We start from the raw sequence: 11145 nt of genomic DNA on the forward strand, positions 1-11145 counted from the left end.
CTGAACCCTGATTTGAGCGACTATAAGATCCAATACATAGACAGAGCAGCCCATGGTTTTGCAGGGTTCTGTTCTCACCTCAGCCATGGGGCCATTGGCAATCTTGAACAAGACCCCGTTCCTCAGCCTCATTTCTCCAGAAGTAAAACAGAAATAGCGATCTCTCTAGTAAGCATTGTTGTAAAAGGTGGTGAAAGATCAAAGTATACCTGTGAGTCATAATACCCACTAACAATGAACCATGGACTGTTCCCAGCACATCATTTCTTTCCAGCAAAGGTACCAAGGTCAACTGGAAGGATAAGTGAGGAGAAGAGGAGAAGTTCTTTCTATGCCATCTTTGACCATTTATAATACAGGCCATTCCTTCTCCTCCTGTAGTCAATGAGCTTTGATGTTGCCATAGTGCAAATTGGTACAACAGGTCTCATTCTTTATGCCTGCTCCCTGCTTGCTTCAGTGTGGCAGCAATGATTTAGATAGAGAGTCACATGACATGGCAAATATGGTGGACACATTTCTCTCACCATCATTCTCCAATCCTTGCAGTGTGGCACAGTAAAGAACAGAATCACTTCCACATTTCTAGGCCTAGATGAAGGGCTGATCCTTCATCCAAGCTGCCATTATCATTACCACAAAACAGAGCAGGTTCTCCAAACTTACTGGAAGATCAAAATGAACAAAGCTAACACCTCATGCTTGACCTTTGCCTTCCATCTTAATAAGAATATAACTACAGTATTAATGATGATGATAAGTAATTTTATACTTTCCTCAATATGAATCTAATCTAGCTCCTGATTTTTTAATAGTACCTCCAACCAACATCTGCTTTAAAACTTAAATTCGAAGCCAAGTGAAACCATGCATTTGGTTTTAAAACCTAAGCCAGTGGTATGAATGACAGCTAAAACACTGCCAAATACATATTTTTTTCAGATAACAATACCTCTTTCTTTTTTCAGTTAATTTGCTTGTAATCTATTCTGGCAGTGTCCATTTTTATTAAATACTGGGGCCTAGCTCTTCCATCCAATATCTTGATCTTATGCCAGCATGATACCACTGACTAATTTCCTATCCATGCCACTTCAATGACAGTTCCATGGCTTCAAACCTGCACATCAGGAAGCAAAGACAATGCACTGAGGACACAAAACTTTATAATGCTGTTCTATTGAAGAAATACATTAAATATTATTAAACCTAAAAGCCCACCAAAGATGTCTGAGATGTTGGCCAAAGTGGTCCAGCCCATCAACTAAGTAGGAAGCAAATGGTTTAAAATGATAACAGAGCTACAGTTCACAAATTACTTAAGCTTGGATCTTGTATTCCCTTTTTCCTATATCTGATCAAATTCAGCCTTCCTGAGGCACACACTCATGTGGGGAATGTGGTAGCTGGCAATAAATGGGACATGTCTATTGGATTGAAACAAAGCTCAAAGCAGATGCAAGGCCCATTTCTGGTGCCTCCTGACACAAAGGGGACTTCTCTCTGAAGTCACTAGAATGATGGTTAATTTCCTGTTTGTACTTGTAGATGGAGACATTGCCCTAGTTCACACAATCAAAATAAGCTACAGTGGCTTTTTTAAATAGAGGCACATCCAAGGCATGAATAATCACCACATAAGCATGGCTTGTTGTATTTGCTTAACCCAGGCACCTTGCAATATTTCAAGGGTTGTTACAGAGTTATTGGATGCTTGATTCCCTCTCCAACAAGCCATGCTACCCATGTTTGGACAGTATGACAAGCCATTCCCACACGGTGATTATTCAAATTGTGCCTGACTCATGTTGCTATTTAAATAAGCCACTGTGGCAGTGCAAACCAGCCTAATCTCTTCTCTCCAAATAGCATCATCTGGTTTCATTTCTCTAAAATGCTGATGAGTGGGAGAGGTGGGAAGGAGGGCAGTAGAGTCACAAACAGCTTTACTGGAGAATGTTCTGCTGGAAGGCTAGGATAGAACCATGCAATGTCTATTCTTCCTTCACCACCAGGCATCACTATGAAAAAGGCCTTAGACTGGTTTTCAGTCATCACAACTCTCTAGCCTGTGCAGGTATCCTTCTAAAACCTTCTGAAAGAGTTTTCTTCCAGAGGGAAACCCATGATGTGTGCTATTTTCATATAAATTACCCTTCAACAAATCCAGTGGAGGAAAGGGAAATTAAATCATTTCCCCCAAAACTGAAGACTCCCTTTCCACTCAAACTGCACCTATTCTTCTGACAGTTCACAGGCTTCTTACTTAGGGAAACCTCTGTCATCTGCCATTTTGAAACCAATAGTCCAACAGGAATAAGTCTCTAAATATAGCAATGCTGCCCTTGCATGAAAACTGTTCATCTGCAACTTGGTAGGTTTGATGGACAACTATCCCAGCAAATGTCATCAAATCTGTTAAGAAATAAAACATTATCAGTAAAATAAAATCAAAATGTTGCAAGCCCTGTACATCTATTTCTTGGACATTTGGCAGGCTTATTCTCCTCCTGACAGGTTACGGTGTCTGCACATACCCTCCCATTGAAAAGTTATAGCTGCATCATGATTCAAATCTTGGCTCAAGTTTTCTAACCAAGTTGGGTTTGGTAATCAAGTTGGATGGCTTTCAAATCTCTCTAAGCAGAACTGGACAATTTTCTGAAATACTGAATCGGGATCAGTGCAGACTTCTACAGTAAAACAGCCCATTTTGTGGCATATTGTAAGAAAACAAACAAACAAACTGGATTTGTGTATGGCCCAGTTCATTCTTTTCTCCATGCGATCCTAGCTGTGTGGGATCCAGAGAATGGGCCAGGAATCTGGCTGTTTGCATAGCGGCAATAACTCATTCATATATTTAGAATGAAATAATGATGCTTAGTATTTTCTATGGCATTCTTCCTAAGGGCTTTGAAACCCATGCTATACAGAAGGCTATCTGAACTATTATAGTATAGTTTGTGCTGTTGATGCTACTTTAGTGCACATGAGTATCGGACAGGGAGCTGGAGTTAAGAGAGAGATTGGCGGAAGCCACCCTGTGAATTCATGGCTGAACTGAGATTTCAGCCAGTGGCTTTAACTCATGCTCTTACCATTATGAAAGACAGAGAATACATGCATACAGACAGCACACCTGTCTATAGTGCAACATGATCTGGACTTCCAGCTGACATAATTCATAGTGGGTGCAGCTGAAAAATACCTCTAGATTGCTCCAGATTAAGTGTTGTGTAGTACACATAATCTTGTTTCTTGCAAAGATTCCCATGCCTTTAAAATAGAAAGCAATAAACAAACCTAAATTAAAACTTTTTTTTTGCTTTAGTGGGCTTAATGAATCCCAGGAAGAGAAATTTGAGGTATATATTTAATAGGCTAGTCTAATATCCTTTGAAAACTTGAAATTTTCAAATGCTTTTCGCATGTGTGGGTGTGCAACTCTAGCGCTGGATCTCATTTACATTGCCATACCTGACCTTTTACTTTTTAGATTTAACCCTCTGATAACACAATTGAGTCGCAGAATAACAGTGACGATGCTTCTGAAAATAGTGAGCAGTGGCCACTTTTGTCAGCTTTGGGCTCCACTTCCTGTTCTGTGTCTATAATTATCTCTTGACTATTGCAGTGATAGTTTTCTAGTGATGACATTTAAGAGCCACACTGCTTTTCTGCAGCCTCTCTCCACCCACTGTTAGCTCACTTTCCAAACTAAAATATTATGCCAGTCTAACTAGGGGAAAAGCAGTAAAACCAAGATGTGATGTGCTATGTTTTGATTTCCTAGGTTGTGACACACATCACCATTTTTATTGCTAGCCCCCAACATGTTTCAGCTTTGAACGTTCATGCTAAGCTGAGCAAACCCTTCAAGCTTGCTGGGGTAACAGAATGATTGTCAGAAGGCATGGGGGGTGGGGGGAAGTGATCTGAGTCTTGAAAAAGCCATAAAAGGCACAAAAGATATGTGTCACCATTGTTTCATGAGAGCTCTAGTGTGCAATGATTTGTCATGGTAAGGGGAATATCAGTACTTTCTGTTGAAGAATGGCTTCCGTGAAAGTGGTTTGAAAGCCATTAAAGTATTGGAAGACCATCCTTGATGGGGCCATTGGAAAAGCTGTGACTGATCCACTAAGAAAGTAGTTTTGACACGTTGAGAGGCAGACTGAAGCAAAGCATGAGAAGGAATTGGTTGGTGAAACACCATGCAACTGGCCAATCAGTTTGATCCAAAGAATGTCAGTGAAACAGGAGTTGAACTTACATTATATCATACACCTATTATGTATGTACAGAACACATGAAGCTACCATATACCAAATGATACTTTCTCCATCTAACTGCATCTGATGGGCAATAGCTCTTCAGCATCCCAGGTGGAGGCCCATTCCACTACCTGCTGAAATGCCAAGGACTGGAGCTAGGATCTTCTCCATGCCAGGCATGTGCTTTACCTCTGAACTGTGTTCCTCCCTTACAGCTTCTTACAACAGGGAAGCTGACTAGAATTTGCCTTCTAGCAAACTATTGGATAGAACATGGGTACCCGTTTGCCATACCTGGGGCGAATGAGTCATTAGCTCTGCCCAGTACTATGATTTTGTGAATCTGACAGTAACTTGCCTCATGATCAGCTTGCTTCTTTGATCTTTGCCTTCTGTTTGCCATTAGGATAAAATGTTTAGACAACAGTGATGAAGTCAGTGGTAACATGAGGGAGGTACCTTAAGAGCTTTTACTGAAGGACATCTGAATGGACTGATAGCAATATGTGCCAATAACCAAGAAAGAGAGTGCCTAGAGATAAGAAGGGCCAGCTTTAAATAATGGGGGAAAGCTGTGGGAGGGGATTAAAGGCCTTCATATCACTAAAGGTACTGAATATGAATGGGGATGTATCTCCTTCCTGTTCTGTATACAGAAAACAGAGGCTTGAGCATGGCCTGCTGAACCTTCCTTTCTGCTTTGTCATGAGACCTACAGAAAGAAAGGCAGCTCAGCAATCTGGGTCAGATCCAGTGGTCCCATTCTGATAATATAGCCTTCCTCGACCTCGTCTCCTCCAGATGTTCTGACAACAACTTCCATCATTGGCCAAGTTGGGTGGATCTGATGGGATGGGAATTGTAGTCCTGAAGGGCACCAGGCTGAGGAAAGTTGGTAGTGCAAAGCTTCTATCTCTTGTGGAAGTTCTGTTTTTGTGCTTGCACAAGTCATATGCACTATGTTGATTCCATACTCACAAGTGCTTGCATGAATAATCGCCAGAGTGCTTTCATAGGTACTACCACTCCTTATGATAGGGCTTGCTTGCACTAGTTCCATTAGGGCTTGCACAAGAGCTTGCAGAACACGCAGTGCTAGTAGGACAACAACCTTTGTGTCAACACTGCATTGAATAGAAGTGTTGTTCCATTTTCATGTGACTCTGGGCCTTTTCCTTACTCGACTTGGGTTTATTAGGCTACAAACAACCAAAGACAAAACAGAAGATTACAGCCAAACTACCTGTTTAAAGAGAACTATAAAGAAAATATACCCATATGTTATTCTGTTAATGATATCATATATGCAATCTCTGGAATGCAGCCAAACATGGGCAATTGTCCCCGCGGGTGTGTGAATCTGTTTGGAAGGTTTTAGTTATGTAGCTAGGCTCTTTGCTCTGTGGGTATGCGGGCATATACTTCAAGCTCAACAATGCAAAATGAAGTACAGGAATTGAACAAAGAATTTCAGCAGTTTATAATATGTGCATTAAATTGATGCATGAGTTTACAAAAATAATAGTGTATTTATGTATTTATTTAAAGCATTTATATGCCATTTCATTAGCATCAGTTCATCTTTTAAGACATGTGGAACCAAGTATGGTGCTTTCATGGAACTTGAAAACAATGCCAGAATCTGGATATTGGCCATGACTTAGAAGTCTGTAGCTGTAGTCCACTGCTACAAGATTTCTGAAAGTGATGACTGCTCCACCGATGGCCAAAGGTTCAACTGAAAGCGGGTTATCCTTCAGTAACTCTGGACTATCCTTCAGAAACTCTGAACTAAAATTTTTATGTCTTATGTGCTTAAAAGTAAGCACACCTTCTGAATGGACTGTAGTTTCCAAACCCTTTTCAGAAGTAGCTCCACACAAAACTTATTAGAATAGTCTAACTGAAAGTTGCTAAGGCATGCATGATTGTGGCAAGATGTTCTATCCCAAGCCTGCAACTGGCATATAAATTCCAGTTGGTTAACCAAAAATAAATAAATAAATAAAACAACCCCACACTTTCCCAGGTGTGCCACTGGAAGGGTAGAACAGGATCAGCAGGCTGAAGACCAGATTGCAACATCTTTGCCCTTCAGTGACATTAAATTAATGCTTAGCCAAACTGGACTGGTTATGTTTAAGCCTGGAGCCAGGTGAGCAGCCGACTGGGAATATAAGGGCTGCGGGTATGAAAGATGCATGCAAACACTGAAGGTAAAAGTGTTCATGACCCTTCGTGAAAGTTATATGTAACTTTCGTAATAAAAATCCAATATTTTTTAAAAGCCCAGCATTAGTTGCTAATTAAACCTAGTTATACCATGTGTTATTTAAAAGCCGTGACAGTTATTACCAAATCTCAATACAAACAATGCTGGTGAGAACTAGGTGGCTCTTTTGACAAGATACTGTGTGTTATATTCTTGGTATATTTATATATTTTCAGTTCTGAAGTTAATCTGCCATGGTAAAGGGGTTGGTGGAACTTTAGCATATAGCATCAAGCCAAAGTATCTACAGAAAATGTTAAATAGTTGTAAATTAACTATCTCACAAACAAGGTACTAGTAAGGATAGTAGTTATTTCTTCCTTCTAAAAAGTTATCGATTAAAGAAGTGATAATGCATTTGAATTTGAAGATAAGGAGTAACACATGGAAGAGGTTTTTTTAATTATTCCCTATCTTGATATTTTAATTCATGCAGTTTCAGTTATATCAGGTTTTAGATTTTTTAAAAGATATACAACTGTTTATCATTGATGTTAGGTATAAAAGTCTGATTTTAATTGGGATTTTGCTGCAGATGGAGAATACATGATGTATCCACTGATTTATTATTGATGTTGACATCCTGCTGAAGAACCTTGAATGTTGCACAGTGTGCCTTAAAGAGTACAACTACGTAGCTGAGATGGGAGAATAGTCCGATTTTCCCATTAACTCAAGATTCTAGCTACATGGGCCAAAAAAAGTCTTCGCAATGGATTTGCACTGCTACCTCAGATGGTGGTGGACATATAGACTATGTTTGTCAGCATTCCAGAGACTGCATCAATCATATCACTTCATGGAATACCCTTGGGATATATCTTAATCCTCATCAGTATTATTATGTATTAGTTTTGCTTCAGTTATCTCTTCTCGCATTGAGATGTTACACATTTCACTGTATTTTTTATTATTCTTGGTGTTGGTATACATGAATAGACAAATAGAATGCATGTTTATAGTAATCCTTTCATATTTTCCCCCTTTGGCCATCACTTGTATATTAGGTAACAAGTGGCTGAAGAATGCATGTAATAAGTCCTAAGCCTGTTATCTGGATACAGCCTTCAGCACAATTCCCTGGTTTTCCTGGCATAGAGTTACAGTCATGAGAAGTCTCTAAATATCATATGGTTGTCAAAAGAACACAAACCCTGTCCATACACTCACATATCACCCCTGTCCCCTGCCAAAAAAAAAAAGGCTGGTCAGTGACCCAAACAACTGGAAGCCTTTGGTTTCAGAATCATACTCAGTTTTCCCCTTTGTATTTCCAGTCTCTTCTTTATAAGCTATATGAATTTTAACATGGAAGCTGATGTTGAGTTTCTCCAAATTGTGTGAAGGACACATTTCAAACACAATAAAGAACTGAATAAAGTGATGTTTCTGAGGGGGAAAGGAGCAGTCACTTGTTCCTGAAGTCTTGTGCCTGAAAGGTTTCTTAGAAGGAAATTACATTTGGACCTAATTTGGACCTTTCAGAGCTACATGACTAATGTCTTCTGACAGACCCCTTTAAAGACCTATTGCATATTTTAGCTTCATCAATGGTATACAAGCAAATCAGTGCTCCAGGGTTTTCCTCTGAATGAACTTCAGTGGATCTACACCGAATTGTCTCTTTTGCTATTTGCTGAACATTTTTAACAGCAAATGAAAAGCAGTGTATGACTCAATTATTTGGGAAGAGACTGCAGTTGTAAAAACACTGAACAATTTGAATTACTCACAAAGATCTTTCTAAAGATTATTGTAGAAGATAACCCAGACTGGTTATATAACTTTGTGTAGATGTTAGATGTGGAATTGAATCTAATCAGTTTTCATTAGTAATTAGAATGACTCTTTACAGGAAGACAAATCTGTTTAATATTTCCAATGGACACTCTTGCTGCTACAATATCTAAGAAGGCTTTAAAAGAACTCAGAAATTCATCTTTTAACTGCAGTCACCCACTTAAGGAGATTGGCAGATGAACACATTCTAGTCTTGTTTTCAAAAATATGTGTCTTGTATTTTACTCATCTTAACAAGCCACAGGCCAAAACAGATAAATTATTAAAGTGTGATTCTAACATGTCAAAGCAAACTTGCTTTAGCAAACTTGCCCTCCTTCAAAAAGAGTGATTCATTATGTTTTGTCAAGATTGATGCATTAATATTTTACCTGTTCAGAGCCTTTCATTTCAGCTTGTACAACTGAAATGACTCTCCCCACACTTAAATTCACATAGAGCTCACTGTCTTTATCCAAGCAGTTGTGATGTCATCAAGTAGATGCCCTCCCACTAAGAACAGGAGGCACTGTCTATTTATAGTTAGCATCACCCCAGCAATGTGCTTCTAAACTGGTTGACACTGTAACACTTTTGTCAGACTAAGGCCAACATTGTTAGCTTGTTTTAATCGGGGTCTAATTAATTTGGACTGTCAGGTCTTGTTTGCTAATAGAAGCAGGAACATTGCATTGAGCTCCAGTGAATGTTAGTGCAGGGTAACAAAATTTCCAAAGCAACCCCCCTCCCACTTCCCTCCCAAGACAACACTGGTTTAAAGGTTGAAATGAATGGGTGAGATCTGAACAACCTTCCATCAATGGGTGCCTTTAATAATTTTTTGTAAAGTATCAACAATATTACTAATAGCTATTTCATCATACAGCATACTTATCAAAACAGTTTTATTGGGGAGTTAAAGCAGGTGAGAGACTGACTCCCAGGACACACATTGAGGGCTACTTCATTATTTTATATTATGTACAAGGATATAGAAATTGAATACACCAGTTTTCTATTCAAGGTCCACATGCATTCTCAGGAGGGAAGGACTGTGTCCCTACTTGTACTTGAAGCGGTTTGTGCTGCACCTTCATCCATAAAGGGAAATCTTGTTAACAATCTATTGGTACTATTCTAAATGCTCTATGGGCATATTCTTATGTCATTCTAACCCAGCCTAGCAATAAGCAATGGTGGGTTGCTTGTTGAGAGAACAACCCATGGTGAGCAACCTCTCACAGGTTTTCCAGGAGGCACCATTGGAAAACCCAGTTGTCTCCCCAAGCTTCCCATTGTGGGCTGTTTGGGCTCACAACACTTTTTTCCCTTGTAAACTGTTTTTCTTCAGATCATGAACACTGGCTACCAAGCCAGCTTTCAAAATCTCTGCTTGCCAGAGATGAACATTCCTCTTCAAAGTGGTTCCAAGCATGGTTGCCAAGTACTTTCTGAAAAAAATATTTTTGCCTTTCTTAATTTTCATCAATATGTGCATGTTTTATTTTTATTTTTAAATGTACTTGTGCAGCTGTGGGCTCTTGCACAGGTGATGGAATTGAGAGCCTCAGGCAGGCAATGTTGGGAGTCTCAGTTTGGTGCCTCCCCTCTGGATTGTTCCATGGAGGCAGCAGCTACATTTATTTTGCTCTTTGGTTACATCTGACAGCTGTCAAGAGGTGAGCTGCCAAGTGTAACCAAAAGTATGAATTATTTCATGAAAGGGCGTAACACATCATTCATCCCCTTCCTGGCAAGGTTTTTGTGGGGGTGGGAGGTTGGCCATTTTTGAGCCTTGGGTCCTCCTTTTCAGAAAAAAGCATCTTCTGTTTGAAGGGATATACAATCTAAGTTCAGCTTAAAGTTAGACCCATAACTAAGAGCAACATCCCTGATGTTATCCATCAGTCGTTGGCACCTACACTGTGCAAGCACACAGTTTACATGGTCAAAAACTTCCTCACCATGGTGCAATGCATTGTATTTTTATATTAACATTATAGTAATGATTTCTAAATGTGCATTATAGATAAATTAACATGTGCAGATTGTATGCAAATTGATATCCTCTGTTGTCCTACATTGGGAGAGGAAGAAGTGGCCACTCTCTTCCTAACTTCACTGTGTATCTCCCAAACAGCCAAATGTCTGAAACCCAATGTAAATAGATGTCTACAGATGGAAAATGGTTCTGAAAGAAATAATAAACATTTACACGATCCCTTGATTTTTCTATTCTTTGATTTAACCATTGATCAATAACCGAAAGCTCAGCTTAGTTGCATCAGTGTGCTCAGAGCTGTGCTGATTCCAGCCCTGTTGCATATGAGCGGTGAAACCAACAAATAACCATTACTGGTTAGCATTGAGTTCTTCATCATGTGCTTAGATAACAGGTAATCATCAAGGGAGCTACCTAACCACTTTTGTGGCATGGGGAACTTTGAGTCTGTGGGCAAACAACCAGACCATCACTTCACTATGAAGTCTGTGTTCACCATCTACCCCAGTAACTAGTATCTTTCTTGGGGATCATCTGAGCAGTTCATTGCTATGGGCAAAGCCACAAACACTTAAGCAGATAAAAGTATTAGATGGACATTTCACTTTGACTAAAGCAGCAATCCTCTGAACATCAACTAAGGATTAGCTAAATTGAATACAATTTACATTTCTTCTGCATAAACATAGGTATTGACTGCGCATTCATTTAACAACACATTCCCATATGTATTTCTCCAGAAGTAAGTCCCACTGGTGTTAACAGAGCTTCTGCTCAGCTGGGTGTACATACAATTGCAGCCTAAATATTATTAT

At 39.5% G+C, this 11145-nt stretch overlaps 1 protein-coding gene across 5 annotated transcripts in view; it reads left to right on the top strand.

Annotated features, from left to right (window-relative positions):
- NFATC1 (nuclear factor of activated T cells 1) overlaps positions 1-11145 on the top strand; it is a 148285-nt gene that overhangs the window by 90025 nt on the left and 47115 nt on the right. The window contains exon 9 of one of the 5 annotated variants that reach the window (XM_044426598.1): positions 7085-10549. The exons of the other annotated variants lie outside the window; for them this stretch is intronic. Within the exon in view, the coding sequence (XP_044282533.1) occupies positions 7085-7122 (38 nt within the window). The 3' untranslated portion in view covers positions 7123-10549. Of the gene's footprint in view, positions 1-7084; positions 10550-11145 lie in introns of those variants that run through there. 5 annotated transcript variants of the gene reach the window in all.

This window comes from Varanus komodoensis, unplaced genomic scaffold, assembly GCF_004798865.1.
Source record: "Varanus komodoensis strain SLA01 unplaced genomic scaffold, ASM479886v1 scaffold17, whole genome shotgun sequence".
Classification (NCBI taxonomy): Eukaryota; Metazoa; Chordata; class Lepidosauria; order Squamata; family Varanidae; genus Varanus; species Varanus komodoensis.